Raw genomic sequence first — 21,830 nt, 5'->3', positions numbered from 1 at the left:
AGTCTAAGCATGTACTGTTATTTAAACTAATTATAGCTGCATAGACATCTTCAACTTTAAATTCAATAAAATTAAAATCAACATATGGAAGGGTCAAGTTGGAATACCTGTTAAGATAAAAAGAAAATGTATTATCACTAGTGGGGATATTATTACATGTATCTTCAACTGAACAAACAAAATAATTATTAAAACTATTGGGTTCCAGTGTCACAGAAGAACTCACTGATTTACTATTAGGTCTGGCTGTTTGATTTATTAAATCCCAAGCAGCTCTACTCTTATTTACAGCTTTGTCAATTACACCATTATTATAATTAAGTTTGGCCTTTCGGATTTCATTCTTATACACTGTTTTAAGTTTCTTGTACCTAGTTTTGAATTCAATGTTACTCTCAGAGTTGGTGTTATTAATTATATAATGTAGCTTATCTAATTCAGATTTTATTTTAACTAGGCTATCATGGTACCAGGAAACATTAATATTCTTACTTTTAAGTTTTTTAGTCTTAAGAGGCATAGAACAGTTTAGTGCCCACATAAACAGATCTAGAAAGAGCTTGAACTTAGAATTTATATCACATTCCAAATGGTATACATCATTCCAATTTATAAGCTTAAGATATGATAACAAAAATGAGGTACCAATGGCACAAATGGGTCTAATTATTGACTTTTCTGAGACAGTCTGTGGTATTTTATACTCCAAGAACGCCTCGAAGAGGATGGCCAGATGATCGGAAGCAGCCGTGTGAATTACTGACGAGTGTACTCTGTCTGGGTGAACAGTAGTCAATAGATTGTCAATACAGCTACCCAAGGTTTCACTATCACCAAAGCCCTGGTCTAGTTATTTCTGAGACAGTGATATTAAGTCCAAAGCTATTGATCAAGTTGAGGAGTTCTTTTGTTTCCACATGGTTACTGAGAAAGTTTACATTAAAATCACCAGCAATAATTAGGTTCATTTTTTTGCCATTCAGTAGGGAAAAAATATCATGGAGTTTATCATAAAATAGACAAAAGCTACTTGCTGGAGATCTATAAAAAGCTACCACTACTGTGTTGAAAGTAGGCAATACAATCGCTGCTAACTCACAGGTAAGTTCTTCCGAGAAACAAGATAATTTGTCAAATTTGATGACTTCAGTACCACTTTTAACACAAATAAAAATCCCACCGTGAGAATGTTTCTCTCTTGCAAAGAAATCAGCAACTTCATATCCAGGTATCACCAAGTTCTTCATGTCCGATGAGGATAACCAGTGTTCCGCAATACAAAGTACATCAGTCCTGTATTGGTTATTTAGAATGTCAATAAAAGGAAGCTTGTTGGAAATACTGCAAACATTCCAAAATAATAGTTTAAAATTAGGCCTGTAATTTATAACGTTACTAGGTAACCTCGGTAGATTGTGTTGAATTTTACTTCGGAACTTGTTTGCACTGGCTGAAGCTACGTTATCAACATCTACAAAACTAAGCCATTGAGTCATTTCTGTATTAAAGGGGTCAAAACCTCCCGGTTTAAAGAACTAGATTCACCATCAATAAGTACACTGGAAAACTCACTCTGTGATTTCTGTTTCATTACTACACCTTCCAGTGACTCTGAGCTTGGAGTAAGGACAGTGACACAGGTCATCTCGATGGAGTCAGATACATCGTGCAATAGTGGGTGCTCTACATAACCTTTACTTTCATTTTGTGTTGAAGGTGATTTCAACTCTGTCACCGGAATGTTGCATGCACTTCTGGTCAACGGGACTTGAGGCTCAGTGCTTTCATGTAGTACTTTGTAGATACTTCTAGCTAGCCATTGTTTCCCCCTGTAATTTAAATGTAAACCGTGCTGAGTGTGTAATTGTCTGTTAGCTGTACTAATTTTCACCAAAGACACACTAGAATATTTTTTACTCAAAGCCTCCAGTGATTTGTTAGATGATTTAATTTCTTGGTTTATGCAGGACCAATCTTTCAAGTCATATCTAACAGGAAAATCAACTAAGACTATTCTGTTTTTTTTATATTTATTTAAAGATTCATTGATCAAAGTTATTGATTTCTCAGCTTCATTATGAGCTATGTCGTTAGACCCACATGCAATAACAAGAACATCCTCAGAACTCAGGTCCTCTCCGTCAATGTTTTTGTAGTTTAATACTTGCCCAGCCAAACCTCCAGGCCTCACAAAACCAACCGCTTCAAATGAATCTTGACATTTGTTCAAATGAAAAGCTAAGTCACGACCATGACTGTCAGCACATATGAGCATTTTAGGCTTTTTTTTAGTTTCTGTCCTTTTATGACTATGGAGAGTTTTTTTCCTTTATTTCAGAGAATTCTTTAGTTTCTTGCTTCTCTAAGTTGGAAGCTTGTCTCAATTTAGAGTTAAGTGGAGTACTAGGTTTATCAGTAAAATCCTCAATTTCAGAGTCGTCAGATGCACAGTCATTTTGCTTCAGCTTGTAACGATTCTCGGAGATGAAGTCAGGTTCTCTTATTACCTTGTTTAATATTTGTATGTTGCTTGACTTATAATGTTGGGTTTTATGCACTTTCTGCTGCCATTTGTTACCTGTAATATTTTTTAAGACTGGATAACAGTTTAAGCATCTGGAACTTTGAGCTTATAAATCAGCTACTTTGTATTGTAAACAAACAGAAAAAGGGAGAGGAGAGGAAAAGAATGATGACAAGATATCTAATTCCCAGAGTACCAACCTCTTTTAATTTATTCATCTCTGATAACTTTTCAAACTTATGTTGAATATAATGGGGATTTTTTTTACTTTAGAGATCATGGATGATTGTTTGTTTTTCATTTTTTGTTTTGGTTATCTGTGGAATATCCTATGAAATTTTGGATGATAATTCAAAGCAAGAAGTACTTTTGTTTCTTTCAATCTTGTGTTGTTTAACCTAAATCTTGATGTGTAAAATTGTCTATGTTGTAGTTTAGTTCATAATGATTAACTAAAAAATTATGAACAAATGCAAAAATAATAAAATGTCTAGTACTTTCATGCAAACTCTGCAACTGCTATTTTATGCTGATCAACGGCACGAGCTGAAATTCATATTTTAGTAACTAAAGGGATGTTTTAAGATTATAGGCTGAAGATGATTGAATCCTATTATTTAACGAAAATGTAACCCAAAAAATTTTTAATAATGTGGATTTTTTAATACTGTTATTGAAATATGAAAATTCCATGTGGAGAAGAGAAAGAAAAAGATATTCACTGACAACATTGTGGACCTAAACTTATTAATATAAACATAAATGATATTCCACATTAACCTAAAAAATATGTAAATGGACCTGGAAATCCCGCGATTATAATATCATGTTTATTGTAAGCACTGTAATATGCGTGTGTTTTAGTGGATGCCTGTATCAAGGATGCACTCAGTCTGGTGCCGGAAGTGCCGACTCAGCTGGAAGTGGAGGGGAAGATGAGAAGCTCTGAACAGTTCCTAGAAGGTTACCTCTGCCAGCTGCTGTCAACACTGTTGATTGTGCCGGTAAGGAAATATGTAAATAATGGTGATGTATGTGAGCATTGGGCAATGTCTGGAAAACCTATTGTCAGGGTTTGTCACTATCTGAATCTTCCACACATATTTTATATTTTCATTTTAGATTGATCTAAAATGAAAACTGTTACAGAGAACACAAATCTTTGTCAGTTACGAAATTGTGTTCGTACTACATACAAAAAAGGTTAATTGTTTGAATCTGGTTGTTTAATTTTTTATCAGATTGGACCATCTCAAGAAATTCACATTGAGATATTTTCGTATGTTGTGTGCTTGGAAACACTTTTGGTTACTTTTTTGAGACTATTATATGGTTGTGTTTAACCTAATAAAAACCTAAATATGTTACATTGTACTTTAAAGTGCCCTTTTTCCACATTTTCAAATTTTTATTTTGCAAACGTGTGCGCTGTTTGGCTGTTGAGCAGACGTTTTTGTATGACTTATGACGCCAATATGCTTAACCGAACAAATATTAATTTGTGAGAAAATTAAAATAAATGGGACATTTGAACTTCTTTTGTCCCACAATTAAAAACTTTTATTCCATGTGGGCTTGTGGGAATTTTCCGATTTTAATGGAAAATTTTTTGATAATAAATTACACAATTGTGCTTAACTTAATTCAAAGTTTTGCCCGTAGGAAAAATTTCCTCCCATTCAAATACATTTCATCCCTTAATTTAAATTTTGTATCTATTTTAAAACATGATCATTTGTGAAGTTTTAGGAAAGTTTCTGACTTATTTATTCTAAATATCTGAAGATTGTAATCGTATTAGCAATATTTTGATGTAACCGGAAAACCTAGGATATTGTAAAAGTTTAATTATATGTACTACCTGTAATATATGCGGGTCGTCACTGTACACTATATGGGTCGGGATAAATAATAATACATTACATTTTAGAGTATCATTGCTCTAGGACCGCTCGTTAAGGAACGGACGGGACCCGGAGGTTACATGACGGTGTCTGGTGGTGAACTGCTGGCTAGCCAGCTTGGACCGTTGGTTGTAGGGTAGTGGCGTGATGTGATGTCACAGGAGAGCAGCCTATGAGCATTCTTTATTCGTATCAGACCACATCGTATGATACATCGCCTGACAATACATACTGCCAACATAACTGGTGCAGACAATAAATATTGCTATGGGTACATTACCAACTTAGTATTTATCACACTAAATACACTACACTACCGTTTCATCCTCAATCTATTTATCCCTTGTTTAGTATGAATAGTCAAATTAAAAATAAGAAAAATGCTGTGTTTTTACTTGATTATTATTTTTGTGTTAACTCTGATCATTCTCAGTTGTAATTCAGGAATTAAAATTGTATGTATACTAACTATCACAATATGTACTTTTAAAGAACAAAAACAATATGATTTGGTTTGCTTTATGTTTTCTCCTACTTTCACAACTTTACTTTTAACAATTTCCTGTGATGAGTTTTTGCTATTACCTTCCTCTTATGCGTGGTATTTGGATAATCAAACACCTCTTCATTACTTTGGTTATATTACCATGGTCTATCTGTAGGAGAAAATATTGTATCAGTTTTGTCTGCCTCAGGATAGTCCTGAGCAAGGGGTGCTCTATCTGACACGAGGACTGTTGAACGTGCTACAACACTACACCTGGGATACAAGCAGTTGTGCGCGGGCACATGTCTACCTGCGTGCACTTGACATGTTGAGTGTGGCCGCGCAGGAACACTACCCCTACCACGTGCGGAAAGGTAAGACTTAATATTGGCATACCAATTTTGTTATAACATAACATTTAGTTCACATACGATAAGAAGCTGAGGAAACCCCTCATTGTACTTAGTCTTGAAAGGACCTTAGCACTTGCTTCCAGAGTAACAGGATATTCAGGATGAGTAAGTTTGGTGGTAATGACAGCCTTCTGTTGAGATCCATGAGGAGGGAAGCGGACAATGAAAGATCTATAAAATTTTATAGTACATTTTCCTACAACCTTTTTGGAACCATAAAAAAATTAATAAAAATCTATATATAATGTAATAAAAGTTAATCTGCAAAACCAAACAGTAAAAGTTTCAGAACCATTTGAGAATCTAAAAACATATTTTTGAAGTATAAAAATAAAAAAAAAAATCACTAAATAGTAATAAAATTTAACCTAATTTTAAATTCAATTTTATTAAATAAATTCTTAAAAATATTATACTACTAAATATTATACTACTAAATAGTCAAATTCGTCCTGTGTAAATGGAGCGTAAAAATGTAATTGTCCTACTGCAATCAAGATATTAGAAATATTTATCAACACTACAACTCTAAGAAACATCTCAAAAATTTAATTTGAATGTTGAGTTTAGCTCCTCCAGTTCACCTTCTGCTTAGTGCAGTACTGAAGTCTGACATTGTCACAGACTTGACTCCTGGAAACTGGAGTCATGTCAGTCTGAAGAGATTAAAACCAAGTCTGTGAGAAAGAAGTCAAAATCAAACTCTTCGACATCAGAGACACCTAGATTACAACAAACACAAATGTAGTGCACGGTTTTAGAAACACTCTAGGTTAGTGAAGATCAACCAAAATGTTTCGGTTATTGAGTGCAAGTTGGTTATTTTTTAGGTCTACAACTGAATCCGTTTGGATAGAAACAATTTTAATTAGAATACATTTGTTAATTAATACAGTTTTTTCTTTAATTTTTGGTCCTCAAGTGCCACACAATTATTTTTATTATTATATTGAAACTCATCATCATTATCAAAAAGTGTTTTCTTTTTCATTCAATCTTAAAACTTCAGAACAAAGACCTGATTCATTGATAAATATAGTGTCTTAGGAGGAAACATGATAGTGAACAATTGAGTTTAAATGGGCTATCTCTCTCTCTCAAGAAATTGTTTGAGTTATTAAATTCGCATGTTGGACAAGTTTCATTTCAGTGTCAGAAATACCTGGCTATAGTTCTATAAGTATTGAGTTAATCAATATATTCTAAATTCTTGTACCCATCTCGTACTAAAAATTATTATATTATGTGATAAGGTAAAAAATTAAAGTAAGAGAAACTATTTGGTGATGTGTTTATGGAAGGTAAGTGTTCATAAATGTAAAAAATACGAGATTAGCTTCTAGTTAGGAATGTTTGAAAACTTTTTAGCTGCCAAAGTAATTTTGTATTCCATTTAAATGATCTATTTAACACTTTGGCTTACAAGCAAAGCAGGGTTTAAAGTTGGAAAATGTCGCATTTTAAGCATAATCTCTGGACTACCACTAGAATGAATATGATATGAATGACTACCACTACTACTATAATATATACTTTTGTGGTCTTAAATTTAAAAATACTTTGTGTAACCATAGTTTGATTAATAAATGAAATGAAAATTAAATTTCAACTGAGTAAACATTAGAGAATGTTGTACACAAAAGAAGAAACACAAATATTTATTGTTGTTTTTTAGTTTTGTCATGTAAAGTTAGTGAAATTGGTTGTTATTAAATCGTTTTTTGAACCTTGATTTATAATTTCAAAGCTGTGATAATTGATCAACAAACAAACATTGTGTTTTGTTGTCTTGGGACAGCAAAATCAATGGTTTAACGGCCAATGATTATTAGTTGTCTGATTATAATTAAATCATTTTAAGCGTACAAAAGTAATGGTGTAAGAAAACATTATTATAAATTTAATGTGTTTCATTATAAGTATTTTAGTGAAAATCATGATAATCTCTTGTATTTATATTAGCTTTGTTTAATAAGATCCCACTGTAAGAGTCACCATGCAAGTTAAAACCGTTAATGGATTTGATGATTTACTCGAATGTAAAGATTTAATCAGGATTACTTGATTTATTTCTTAATCGAGGTAGATTACCTTCAAGAACAAACATTGATTTTGAAACAAAATCTCACATGTCTAGAACAATTATTACTGAACAATTGTAAAAAATAGTAATGGTCATAATCATACTTATGGTTTTATTAACATACTTTGCAAATATTGAATTTAAGTATAAACCAGTTTTAATATAATTATGTGCCTTGTAAATATTTTTTGCAACCAGTCTATTTCACTTTGTTGGTTTGTTACAGTGGATTCCAATGATGTCCTATACGGTTCAGACCCAAAGTTTTTGGTTGAAATCAACAAGACATGCTCTGTGATTGTAGAGGAAGTGCTCAACCAACTCAAAGTTTTGGGAGCGGCCGATTTGTATAAGCAACAGGTACTGTCACCGTGTCAGGAGATGGGGTCTGCCATTGGTTATATTGGTTGTGGTATCTCAAGTATTGCAGGCATTAGCTATGCTTTGCTCACAAAGTACTCTTTATTAAATAAATAATGGTACAAATGTGTTTGTGAAGTCGTAAATTTTGTTTGAAAAATCTCATACAGTTAAGTTAACTTTACATCTACCAATCATTTCATTTAATTTTTTATTGGTAGACCATTTTAAAGCACTATGTAACAGTAATTTTTAATAATAAAAAATAATATTGATCATGTTGTATATAATTTTATACAAAGATGGAGAATACTGTTTGTACAAAATAAATTTATTTGCTCATGTATGAGCACATCTGGTTTAAGTGAATTATATTTCCGACGCCAATGTTGTGTTGTTTGCCTTGCTGTCACGATCCAAAAAATATGTCAAAAAGTGTATATTTATGGCCATTACAATTCACTCCAGTCTTTTTTTAACATAACTGATTTTGCTTTGTTACCCCAATCAAGAATATATATATATATATATACACGAGGGCTATTCAGAAAGTAGATTACGTTTTGGAATTAAAAATTAACAAAGTATAGGAAACAATTTTTATCATATACATATGAAAGCCACACTTAAATACTACTTTTCAACATAGTCGCCATTCAAATTTAGGCACTTATCATATCGATGGATGAGCTTGACAATGCCTTCCTCATAAAATTCTGCCGCCTGTGTCTTCAACCAGTTTGTCACTTCTTGCTGCAGCTCTGTGTCGTCGTCAAAGCGCTGCGTTGCCAGCCACTTCTTCATTGTTGGGAACAAGTGGTAGTCACTTGGTGCAAGATCCGGGCTGTATGGTGGATGAGGAAACAACTCCCACTGGAATGATTCGAGAACTTCACGTGTGCGATTTGCCGTGTGAGGTCGAGCGTTATCGTGAATCAACAGAATTTTTGAGCTCAACTTTCCCCTACGCTTGTTTTGGATCGCTCTTCTGAGGTTGTTTAACGTTTGGCAATACCTTTCTGAGTTGATTGTAGTGCCTCGTTCCAGGAAATCAACAAGAATTACACCTTTCTTGTCCCAAAAAACCGTCGCCATAACCTTTCTTGCCGACATCGTTTGCAAACATTTTCTTGGTTTGTGAGGTGAACTTGTGTGTCCCCACTCCATTGACTGCAATTTGGTCTCGCAGTTAACATGTTTCACCCATGTTTCATCGCCAGTTACGATGCGATCGAGTAGTGATTCACCCTCTTTGTCGTAAGCATCCAAAATTGTTAACGCTGCAGCCATGCGCTGGTTTTTGTGGACGTCGGTCAGGATTTTCGGTACCCATCTTGCACAAAACTTGTGGAAGCCAAGCTTATCAGTGACGATTTCGTATAACAGAGTTCGTGAAATTTGAGGGAAACTAAGCGAGAGTTCCGTTATGGTTAACCGTCGATTTTCTCGGACCTTTGCGTCAACTTTCTCAACAAGTTCGTCAGTCACTATGCTGGGTCTTCCACTTCGCTCTTCGTCATGAACATTTGTTCGGCCATTTTTAAACTTAATGACCCATTGTCGCACTCCACCTTCAGTGATAATGTTGTTCCCATAAACTTCACACAACTGCCGATAGATTTCTATAGGCTTACAGTTTTTGGCAGTCAAAAACCTAATTACTGCGCGCACCTCACAGTTGGCGGGATTTTCAATTGCGGCAGACATTTCAAACAGGCACTGTGACTAGACGCGTTACAACACGAACTTCCCGCTAGCACGGCTGGATAGCCACTGAGCGGTGGGACGTCCTGACACCAAGATGGCCGCGCTAGTCCCGCCCCTGGCGGCCACAGCACAAAACGTAATCAACTTTCTGAACAGCCCTCGTATATATATATATATATATATATATATATATATATATATATACACTGGGTTAAGAAGCTAACTAAGAACTTCTATGAAATGACTGCTAAGATGTGTTTTATAACAGTATTTAAATTTATAGTAAATATTAGATTGTAACTTTGTCGTTTATATCTGTGTTACAGTACTGACCAAGCACTGAATTCTTCATATTTGCTACATTTCAAAGCTACTTTTACTAAAACTTTTAATTTTCTTATCTGGATATTGTCTTACTCTGTTCTCAACAGCAGTTGCAGAAAAAATTTAAATATAAGAAGTGGTGTTACTATCAAGTTTACTCAATGCTTTTAAGAGTATAAATGTAACATATTTTAAAATAGTGATTAAATTAATGAAAAATGGTGTGCTGTCATAAAATAATGTTTACACAGATCAATCAGTCGATTACATTTAACAGGCTCTTTCAATTTTAATTTTGTTTACTGTAAAGCAGCTTTAGAGGCCAAGATGGGATTTTTCACAACTTTAGAGACCAGTGGGGCATAGCCCGACGGGATTTTGCAAATAAGAATGGTCCTATATATGTTGTATGTTTATAAATAGGCTATGTCAAAAAGAATTGGAAAGGTCAAGTTTCAAAATTTGTTTTAAGATTCAGAAAATACAAATCTGAACCAACCAATAATTAGTAAATTGTATATAGTTTGTATGTACATTTGTATAAATAAAAACGTGATTCTCAGTTTATTCAAGTAACTGTATGTGGTGACATGCAGGCTGCGCTGGCTCTTGACCTGTTCACAACAGTGATGATGCGCGGCGACCTCAGCAGCCCTGGACTCGCAACACTCGCAGTCAACTTATGGAATTTGGCCAACAAGCATAACCAGATTGACTCCAAAAAACAAGTAAATTTTTGTTTAATTTGATTAATTTGGCAAATAATTTTAATTTTTCACACAACAATTTTCTTGTTCAATCTTTTACTGCAGAATACTTCTTTATTTAATTATAATTATGAGTACTAAATATATGAGGGAGGTCAAAAAGTTTTGCAGTTAAGGTATAAAGAAATGTGTTGAAAATAAGAAACTAATTTAATTTTATACATAATCAACCCTTAATTGAATACACTTGGTCAACCTGTTCAGAAGACTACTTATGCCTTCCTAAAAAAACGTTTCCTCCTGGTCCCCTGTTCTGTAGCAGCTTTCACAGACTCCCAAGTCCTCAAATCTTCCTTCAAGCTGTTTTTTCAAGTTGGGAAAGAGGAAATAATAATAATAATAGTTGGTGCCAGATCTGGACTTTAGGGTAGGTGGTTGAGCTGCTAGAAACTACACTCCTGCAGGGCAGCTTTTGCAACACGAGACTGATGAGCTAGAGCATTGTCGTGTAGCAGGAAAACACATTTGCTGATCATTCCTTGTCTCTTTGTCAATATGGCTTGTCTATAATCCCGAAGTAGTTCGGGATAATAATCCCCTGTTATTCTTCTTTATCGAGATAATCAATCTTTAGTATACCCTAGGAATCCCAGGCAATTGTGGCCATCACTTTTCTGACTGATTTCTGAACTTCCTCTGTGGTGGAGATCCCTTACGCTGCCACTGCATGAACTGCTGCTTGGTTTCAGGGTCCCATTGGTAAAGTCAGGTTTTGTCTCAAGTCACTAGTCGAGCCATCAAGTCTTCTGGGTCATTTTCACAGAGGCGCAAAACTTCCAAGAGGAAGTTACATGGTCATGAATGGAGAGGATTGGAGGCACCCGTCTGGCTGAGACTTTGGACAAGCCCAGAACATCATGGGTCAGTCAAGGTGGAAGGTCTCCCTGACCATGGATCGTCTTTCATGGTTTCGTGTCCATATTTAAACTCATCAAACCACTGGTTTATTGTAGAAAAAGAAGGACACTCCTCACCGTGCATTCCCACCATTCTTTTGTAAATTCCCTTTGTGGAATTTACCACTTTACATAAAAATTTAATTACACTGCGGTATTTAGATTTTTGCACTCACTGCACTCTGCCATATTTGTAGAGCAGCTGCAGAACTAAGACTGAACCAAATGAGGTGATATTGAGAGTGCATTCTCTTAGAGGGATAAGATAAGGAATCAGGCTAATAGATAAGCCAGGGCTGCTTTTTTATACCTTAGTTGCAAAATTTTTTGATCAGCCCTTAAATTTGCGTAAAATTAAATTTTTCAAAGGATTAAATTTGTTTTTATTTTTATGAAGTTACCACATGAACTTTTTCAATTATTTATATTAATTTACTTATGCCTAATCAAGGAGTGGCTCCATAATGGCCAGGATGGTCGCAATGACCAGGAACCAACCATGAATAAATGGTACTATTGAAACGGTACTGGAACAGTTTGTAGTATTTTATCTCAACTATTAACTTATTATTAACCTTCAGTATTAATATATATGAATACAATTTTTATTTTAAAATCTCATGTTAAAAAATGTGTACTGAAGTGTCCACATATTGTGTTCATATTATTAAACATTTGGATATGCTTAAAACATGCAAAACACCTAAATAACAAAGTAATATCTGAAATTGGCATAATATGACAAGTATATTATACTTGACTCCTCGAATCTTAAGTTCACATCCATGTGAAGAGCCAGCACAACCGAAACAGTCAAGTACCTTGGCAATACTGCTTAGTACTTGCCATGATTTTGGTATTCAGATTCCTCTGATAACTTTTCTATGTACATTAAAACTACTGTAATTAAGTTGAACTACAGTAAACATTTCTATTTCTTACTGCAACTTATAATTTCATCGTACTGGTAACAAAATATGATAATTATAGTACTCAATGACGCTATAAAAACATTTTCTGAAAGAATAGTGTATACAAGTTTTTGAAATTTAGAAAACCTGACCTCGGATTAAATTTGAATTGGCAAACTGCTCTATAACCTAATTTAAAAATAATTTGGTAGCGAAGGAAACAGAATTTTTCCCGACATTTGCCATCGTTCAGTGAAAAAAAAAACGTAGTGTTACTGGTTTTTTGTTTCACTGAACGATGGCAAATGTCCGGAAAAATCCTGTTTCCTTCACAACCCTTCCATTGTCAAAAATAAACTTCAAACAAAGAATTTGGTAGCATTTTGTGTGTTATATATATACATGTGTAATGTTTTGATTTAAAGTTATATAAATTATATTGTACAAAAAGAATAGATTAAATAAATAGTTTGGAAAGTAATACTTTTAGACTTAAAAAAATGTTTTGACAAAAAGTTGTTCTAGAGGTCGTTTAGTACTAAGTCGTATGATTTCTTTCTTTTCAATAATAATCTTGTTAATTACACATGAATTACCCCAGAAAACAATACCCTCAATGAGCAAGATCAATTTGTAATAGTGTCTTGAAGTCTACCGGTACCACATTTTAATTTGCTCTAATTGAATCGTCATCATGTTTTGCCAAGTAAGGCTTTCATCCACCATAATATCAAAAAAATTGTAAATGGAGTTAAACTCAGAGATTATGGTAAAAATTAAGTATTTAGGAATATGATTTACACAGTCAAAGACCTTGTACAGATCACAGAAGACATCAAATGCAAACTGTGAACCATTCTCTGGTAATGAAACATCATCCTTTATCTAAAAATGGCACTTGTGCTTTTCCCTTTTCTAAAATTAAGTTGAGACGAATTTAAGGTAGAATTGCATTTAAGATGATCAGTCAGTTAGATAGTTCAGAACATCCTTCTCAAAGACATTTGAAAGAATTCGAAGAAATGTAATTGCCAGGGGAAGAGATTTCTTTTTGTCTTATATAAAGGCTTTACGCCAGCATGTTTCAATAAATCAGGAAAAGTAACGATTTCAAAAGATAGATTCATTATATATGTGATGGGTAGAATTGAAGGATTTGGAGGATTTCTTCAACAAGAAATTTTTTTTCAACAAGGTAAATAAGACAAGACAAGAATTTCTTTATTTTCACATTCATCAAGAAGGAAATGGCGTCAAATACATATTATCTTAAAATTTTTCCCAGGTTTGTTGTCATTAGCTGTCTAGGTCTTCATTTCTCTGCGAGTCGCCTCTCCAATTCAAGAATTCCTTTACTGAGTAAAAGGGACACTCTTGGAACCAGGAGTGCAGGCTTTTCCTCAACTTCCTTCCTTCCATTTTCTTCAGCTCATCAGGGAGATTATTGAAGAATTTTGCTCCAGCATAGGTTGGTTTTGTTTCAGAGAGAGTTAACTTGTGAATCGGCAAAGTAAAGTTATTGGCATGCCTAGTATTGTAAGAGTGAATGTCTTGGTGCTGTTGGACATTATGAGTTGTAGCTATCACAATACACTCTACAATATAAAGGCTGACTACTATTGATAACCTCCACTCTTTGAATACAAGATAGTATTCCCTCTACAGCGCTCTCTAAATTCCAAGCCAGCCATGATTCTTAGAGCCTTTTTTTGAAGAATGAGGATTCGTTGGAGATTTCTTTCAGTTGAACCACCCCAAACCGCTAAGCCATATCTCATATGGCTTTCAAACAGAGCATGATAGGCTGTTATTGTGGCTTTTGTCGTGCTTATAGCTTTCGTCCTTTTTATGGTATAAATTGTTAAGCTAAGCTTAAGGCATAAGTTATCAATATGATTTAGCCAAGAGAGTTTGTCATCAGCAATGATTCCAATATAATTGGTTGAGCTGACAGATTGAAGATTTGGTAAATCTGAAATGTCATCCTTCTTGATCCCAAATGAAATTTGTTTTGTCTTTGATTCATTGAAAACCAAGTCATTGTTTCTACAGTAGTCCATAGCAATGTTAACAGCAATGTATGAATTTATTTCTAGATTTTCCACTGAGCTATTGGCAGTTAATAGTATAGAATCATCAGCATACATGACTAAATTACTGTATGAATGTAAAACCTTAGGAAAATCATTAGTAAATAATATAAAAAGTACAGGCCCCAACACAGATCGTTGCGGTGCACCACGGTCCATTGACAGGACCTCAGATCTTGAAATTGTAGTAACTCTTTTTATGGTCTGAGTCACTTCTACAACCTGGTGTCTTCCTTCAAGGTATGCTGAGAACCATGAGAGTGCTGTTCCTTGGATTCCTAGATGAAAAAGTTTTCTTATAATCTAAGTCATGGCTTAGAAAATCAAATGCCTTACTCAAGTCAAGTTGCACTCCCACTACACTATTTCCAGCCTCGATATTGTCAACAATGTGATCAAACAGATCTACTATTGCAGTCATGGTGGATCGTCCCTTAATAAAACCATGCTGTTTCTCTGTCAAAAGGTTGTTTTTTGAAGATGCTTGAAAAGTCTAGAGAGTACAATTAAATATTGTTCTTTTAACGTAGCTTATTATTTTGCTGATTTTGTGTTCTGTTACAACTTGAAAATTAATGATATTTTTTAAGGATTTGGCAATTTTTAAAATAAGGTTTTGCTAATTCAAGTTTTGTTGATATGGTAAGTATTAAAAAATTTAAGCTACTGCATATATTTCGGTTTTTAATACATGTGATATGACTTTCATTACATGTTTCTAACTTCAACCCTTTAGGCACCATCTGTACATTTAATGTCCCATTTATTTTTCTCTTGTATTTACAGAAGCGGATAGTGGAGTCTTTGAAGAGAAGGGGAAGACAGTCAGACAAATTTTACTCTGAGGTCATAACACTTCTTGAATCTTAAGAATCTGTGAATTCTAGATCATTAAGTGTCTAACTTTAAACAGTTTATTAAGTTAAATTAGAAAAGGCATTTACAGTATTTTCCTGTTAAAGAAAGTATATTGTGGGCTCAAAGAACACTTTGTTTTTGGCTAGAACTCAAAGAAGAATTTTCATTCTGTCTAATGTGATACTTGTATCATTTTAATATTCAACTATATGTAATACGTATGTATAAATAATAATTATTTTACTTTTATTTAGTTTACTAAAATGTCATACATTGTTATAAGTCTTTATATCAAGTCTAAATAGAAAACCTATTCTATTAATCTTTTTTGTTTCGTACTTCATTTTGATGAAATCTTGTAAGACTGGAGTATTTGTTTAATTTTATATACATGAAAATTACTCATGTTATTTGTGTGAAATACAAGAACTAGAATGTAACAGCATTTATACTTTATATGCAAGAATATTTTTGTACCTGTATAGCATGTTGAATATTGTTTTATGTTTATAGTTTGAAAGTTTTATGTACATAATATGCAATTTTTTAAAATATAAATATATTTACTTTATTCAAATTAATGTGTGTGAGCATTATTTTTGCCATTCCGTTTATGTTTGAAATTTTGATACATGCTGTTTTGTCTCTTCAGCAATACTTTTTAGGAATGAGTAAGTTTCGTTTTGGCATTTTGCTGACTATCACTATCTTATAGCTATGGGTAATTTTTGACAAATGGTTGTGTTATTTATTGTTTTTTTTAGTTTAGTTTTCCATTTCCACTTAGATCACCGATCGTCAAATACTTTATTTCTTGTTACAATTTTCTTCAAGAACCTGACACCATCATCCAAGTCAAACATGACCTGGACAAGGTTACTCTATTTTCTATTCATCAAGAATAGGCCTACTGTAATCATTCGTAGTTAAGAGGCCATAGATAATAAATTATTTAAATGTTCGTATAAACAATCTCTAAAACTTTATGAATATTTTCAGTTGTTCATAACACGGAGAGGTATCCACTCAAAAGATAATCTTAGATTTTTTTGCATAAGTTTCAAAATATGCATAAGGTACTTGTATTCCTTTTATCACATTTCCATATTCTTTCTTCAGCAACTCAAGGGGTTTACATACAATTTTTCAACAACATTTTATGTGGTCACATTACTCTATGGACTATATTTTAAAATCCAGACTCAATCAGAAAAGCGTTCCATGGTTGTAATGAAAAGAATTTCAGACCGTCCAGCTCTTCCACAATCATTGCTACTATCCATAAGGAGGAAAATTTTTCCTTCAGTGTATCCTGCTTGAATGAATTTAACAATTGTAGGAATTGCATTAATCTATCTCATTGTAAGTATATTTAAATAAAACTAGTATTTTAATCGGAGCCTCAGTTTAGATTTTTTTTTGCATCAATTATATGGGCCTACACGTTTCCTGAAGGAATCAAGCGTATGGATGGCAAGAACACACTTGAAATGATCAATCTGGTCAGGTTTTTATTTTTAGATCATTCACGCAGCCCTACATGTTTATGAAGATGAATCGGCCTGTAGATTGTGCCGAATCATCATTGGGCAGAACCAGTAGCATGTAAACAACAGAATTACAAAATGGGATGTTTTACCTGTTTCAGTCACATTTATATACTTTTCCCTTTATACGTGTGTTTCTATTTGTCTAAGGATTGGTTTTGAGGTCAAAGGGTAGTCTATCTGCCCTTCAGTGTGATAACTCTTGATAGAAAGATCCTACAGACATGAAACTTTATACGAAGGTTCCTCTAGGTGCAAGGAAGAATCCTACTGATATCAGGTTCAAAAAGTAAAAAGGCTGTCTGTCTGTCTGTGTGCTACCTCTTTCTTTATGTCCTTGGATACTCACTACTTAGAGTAACTACAATAGTTACGCTAATATTAATTTTAAAACATAAATAACAAAAATGGTAACATTAGTTCATTTAAACAATAGAACTTAAATCGTGACAATTTTTCTTTAAATGAATTATTCTGTTTTTGTATTGAACTTACTTACTCTTAGTCCCAGGACCATTTATATCGGAGGTGATATTTAGCCGCACCAACAAAGCTCCTCCATCTTGAACGGTCCTCTGCATCTTCCTCTGAAGCGCCCATCTTCTCCATATCAGCCTTCACCTGGTTCCACCATCTCACTTTCGGTCTCCCTCGGGGCTGTCTTCCTTCTGGGTTACCGTACATTACCCTCCTCAGTTTGCACTCCTCTTCTCTTCTCAAAACATGGCCTGCCCAACAGAGTCTTCTTCACTTTATTTCTCCTATTACATCCGTACTATTGTAGAGCTCCCTGATTTCTCTATTATGTTTTCTTCTCCATACCCCTTGTTCATATGATGGCCCATAAATTTTACGTAAAATTCTATTCTCGAAAACTAGAAGCTTTTTCTCATCCTTCTTATTTAGCCTCCACGTTTCAGATCCGTACAAAAGCACTGGACATATAATTGTTTTGTATATTCTAGTTTTAGTTTTGTATTGAAATATTCCTCAAAAGAATATAGAGACAAATTAGTTAAGTAATCCTTCACTTCTTTTTAAATTTTAAAAGATCTGTTTCCATTATAAATTTTGTGGGTAAATTATGTAAATATCTCACACCTCTGTAATATGTTTTCTTTCTGTGAAATTCTAGATTGCATTGATCAATATGTCTATTAAAATGAGTATTATAATTATGTATGTTTATTAGTTTGTAGTATCGGATCAACAAATTGTTTTACATAAATTATTGATTCAAATATGTTTAACCAAACCATATACTGTTAGAATTCCAAGCTCAGAAAAAATATGTTTAACAGAATTTGTGTATCTTAAATGTTTTATGATAAAAGATTTTTTTGTAGGATCTATAGCCTATCTAAGTTGCTTATCGTTGTTGCTCCATAAATGCTTATTTCGTAAGCTAATTGTGAGTGGATCAATGAGAAATATATTAATTTCAGTGTATTTTAATTACTAATTTTTGCCATTTGTCGCAATGCATATATGGTCACTCATTCAAATGTGACATTGTTACAGACACAAAATATCAGTGTGTAATTATAAAGTGACATACAAACTTTAAAATATTTTTTCATATTTTACCTAGTTAATAATATTTAGACTATAATTCATCATTTTTTTAACCCTTTTGCAGTGTTTTAGAAAAATGATCAAAACATTATTATTCATGGTTGTAAAAAGAAATCTTTGTTTTTTGAATTAAAATATTTATTTATTAACTTAAAAGAAAAATTTAATTCCATATCTTTTTGTTTCGTTGGTTTCAGACTTAGAATACACACAATACACAGAATATTATATTATATTTATTAATATTATATTGACAACCTTGATTTCATATCACTTTAAATGTATTTATTTGGTATACCAAAACATTTGTAAACAAACAAAAAAAGAACATTGAAATATTTTTATAGATAATTTTTGAGTGATTTAAAATTAATGCATAGCGGGATTTAACGCATGAGTGGTCCAAGTATTTGTGTGGACCCACAAGAACGACCATATTTCATAAGAGAAGTCTTGGTCATATGTATGTACAACTGTTTACTGCACCATATTATAGTACAGGGTGACCACCGGGAACCGGACGTTTTTTAAATAAACATAAACCACTTATTTTTTAACATAAAACTTATTTTATTACATAGAAATGTTTGTAATTACATGCCATTTAAGAACAATGTTACTTATGGAATATAACGTCAAATAGATGGTGTCCATTTTCTTGAATGCAGGTTTCTAACCTTTTAAGAAAATCCGCATGTACACGTTCGAGAAGCTCTTGATCAATTGCTGCCACTTTGGTCTTGATTGCATCCTTTAGCTCTGCCAAGGTGCGAGGTTTGTTGTTGCAGACTTGTGATTTGAGGTACCCCCACAAAAAAAGTCACAAGTCGTCAAGTCTGGTGACCTTGGGGGCCACTGGATGTCGCCGAAACGGGAAATGAGCCTTCCTGGAAACATCCGACGGACCACAGCCATTGACAAGCGAGCAGTATGCGGTGTGGCACCATCTTGTTGAAAATAAACGTGTTCATTTCTGTCTAGACCTCTAGACAGGATTTTGCTTGTTAACTTCTCCATTTAAATTAAAATGTGCCTCATCACTCATAATGATTATTGTGCTGTCATTATCTTCGAGCAACACTTGCATGTGAACGGCGAAGTCCTCTCGCTGAGCGTAATCTCTTTCCTATAGCTTCTGAACAACACACATTTTATAGGGATGAAATTTTAAATCACTTTGCAAAATTTTCCGCACTGATTCACGCTTTAACCTTTGTTCACTTGCATGTCTTCTTGCTGAATGACTTGGGCTCCGAATGAGGGCTAGTCTCACCCTCTCGACGTTTTCCGGCGTCCTTACGGTCTTCCTTGGGCCAGGAGATTTTTTCTTTAAAATAACTCCTTAACTCAGTAAAATAAGGCAAAATAAGGATGCAACCTCGGAATGAAAGATAATAAGCTAAAAAATTTGCATCCGTCTTTATTTTGATGGTATAAAACTTACCTCAAAAGTCTCATATTATCACGTGTACGCGTCTTTAGATATTTAAGGTCAAAGTTCTTGAAAATCAGTTTTTTGCAAATATCTCGTTTCCCTTACGTTTAAATGACTGAAGGTGGTTAGAGAAATTGTAGAACGGGGAATTCCTCTTCAACTTTTGTCTGAAGTAATTTTATGTACGTTCAACCCTTTTTGAGATACAGCGCAAAGAGTATGGGAGCGCTTACCTGCATATACGATAATGCGAGGTCAGCCAGTAGAATACAATAAATAAATTAGTTATATTGTTAATTATTCATTTACTATTATTATTATTACTTAATACTATTATTATTGTTATTATTATTATCATTATTATTAAATATTTATTATTTAATATACCAAGACGAAACCACTACAACATATATCATCAATGGTGGTTTTCTCTTGCTGCATCGCGTTTTTATGGAATAAAGATGATACTATCTCTGATATTTTGAATAAATACGTCATATATTTACAAACACATTATGGGTCAAGTATCGTTGTTGTATTTGATGGATACTCAGACAACACTAAGAACATTAAAGCAATGGAACAATTAAGAAGAACTGCTGGTGTGTCAAAATCTTACGAACTCGCTCTGATGAAACAATGGAGGTGCCAATCAGCCAAGGAAAAATTTTTATCGAATTCATCTAATAAAAGAATATTTATATACATGCTTATCAACAAATTAAAAACTGTTAATATCACTACAAAACAAGCCAGAGATGATGCTGATGTTCTCATTGTAGAAACAGCTATTGCAGAGTCTGAACTTAAAAAAAATTCTGTCATTGTAGGCGAAGATATATTGCTAGTTATCTTGATAGGACGTGCTCAATCACATCAACAAGAAATCTTTTTTCAAAAAAAAAATGGGTAAGGGTAATGTGGAGACAAAACTGTATTCATCGAAAAGTTTTGATAAATACCCTCATTCTTAGAAACACATATTATTTTTACATGCATTTAGTGGATGTGGATACGACTTCTGGGCTTTATAAAAAAGGTAAAATATCGTTTATTAAAATGTTCGAAAAACATTACGATTTAAATCAATCAGCTGAACTATTTAAACAAAAAAAAAACTGCTCTGTACAAGAATTATTTGAAAATGGAGTACGTATTTTCTTAGCAACGTATAATGCTCCGAAATCAGAAGACGATATAGACTCTTTTCGATACACCCAGTTCATCAAATCAGCAAGACTCAACAAACCAGTGCAGTTATCAAGTCTTCCTCCTTCAAGTACAGCAGCTCGTCAGCATATCCTTCGTGTCTATTATTAGACCCAAATTAGGTTTGGGAAATGATTTAGAACCCCAGGAATTCGGCTAGGTACTGCAAAATGAACTCCTGGGACCAATAACAACATTATTACCACCAGCACCAGAAGAACTGCTGAATACAATATTTTGCAATTGCAAGAAAGGTTGTGCTTCTAATTGCGGATTCAGAAAAATCAGGATTGCGATGCACTTTAATTTGTGGGCAATGTAAATGGACAATCATGCCTCAACGCTTCATCAACTTCAGATGGTTTCAATGAAGAAAGTGAATATGCACCTGATATTCTTGAATCTTTCTATTCTGATAATTTAGTAAACGAGAATGATAATAATGAATCCGATATTGAACAGCCAGAGGAAGAAGAAGAAGGAGAGGAGGAGGAGGAGAAGAAGAAGACGATGAACAAGAAGAAAATTAAAACAAAAATATTAATCACTAATAATGAAAAACAAATATTTTATATTTGTAATTTTAATACATTGATTATTGATCAATAAATAAATATATAATTAAACTTCATTTGAAATATTTCTTTTAATATTGTATGTTTTTGGTAAAAAATAAAATAAGTATTAGAGAATATATAATTTATAATTACTATCTATAAATATGGTAATATTAAATAATA

General features: G+C 33.4%; 1 protein-coding gene across 1 annotated transcript in view; it reads left to right on the top strand.

The window, feature by feature from the left end:
* LOC124367599 (VPS35 endosomal protein-sorting factor-like) overlaps nucleotides 1-15,899 on the top strand; it is a 61,546-nt gene extending 45,647 nt beyond the window's left edge. The window contains 5 exon segments of the mRNA XM_046824558.1: nucleotides 3,389-3,528; nucleotides 5,124-5,289; nucleotides 7,638-7,771; nucleotides 10,399-10,530; nucleotides 15,253-15,899. Of these exon segments, the coding sequence (XP_046680514.1) occupies nucleotides 3,389-3,528; nucleotides 5,124-5,289; nucleotides 7,638-7,771; nucleotides 10,399-10,530; nucleotides 15,253-15,336 (656 nt within the window). The 3' untranslated portion in view covers nucleotides 15,337-15,899.
* The last annotated feature ends 5,931 nt before the right edge of the window (nucleotides 15,900-21,830 follow it).

This window comes from Homalodisca vitripennis, chromosome 8, assembly GCF_021130785.1.
Source record: "Homalodisca vitripennis isolate AUS2020 chromosome 8, UT_GWSS_2.1, whole genome shotgun sequence".
Lineage (NCBI taxonomy): Eukaryota > Metazoa > Arthropoda > Insecta > Hemiptera > Cicadellidae > Homalodisca > Homalodisca vitripennis.
Note: the sequence above shows the minus strand (reverse complement) of the source record. Positions and strands in the feature narration are given on the sequence as shown.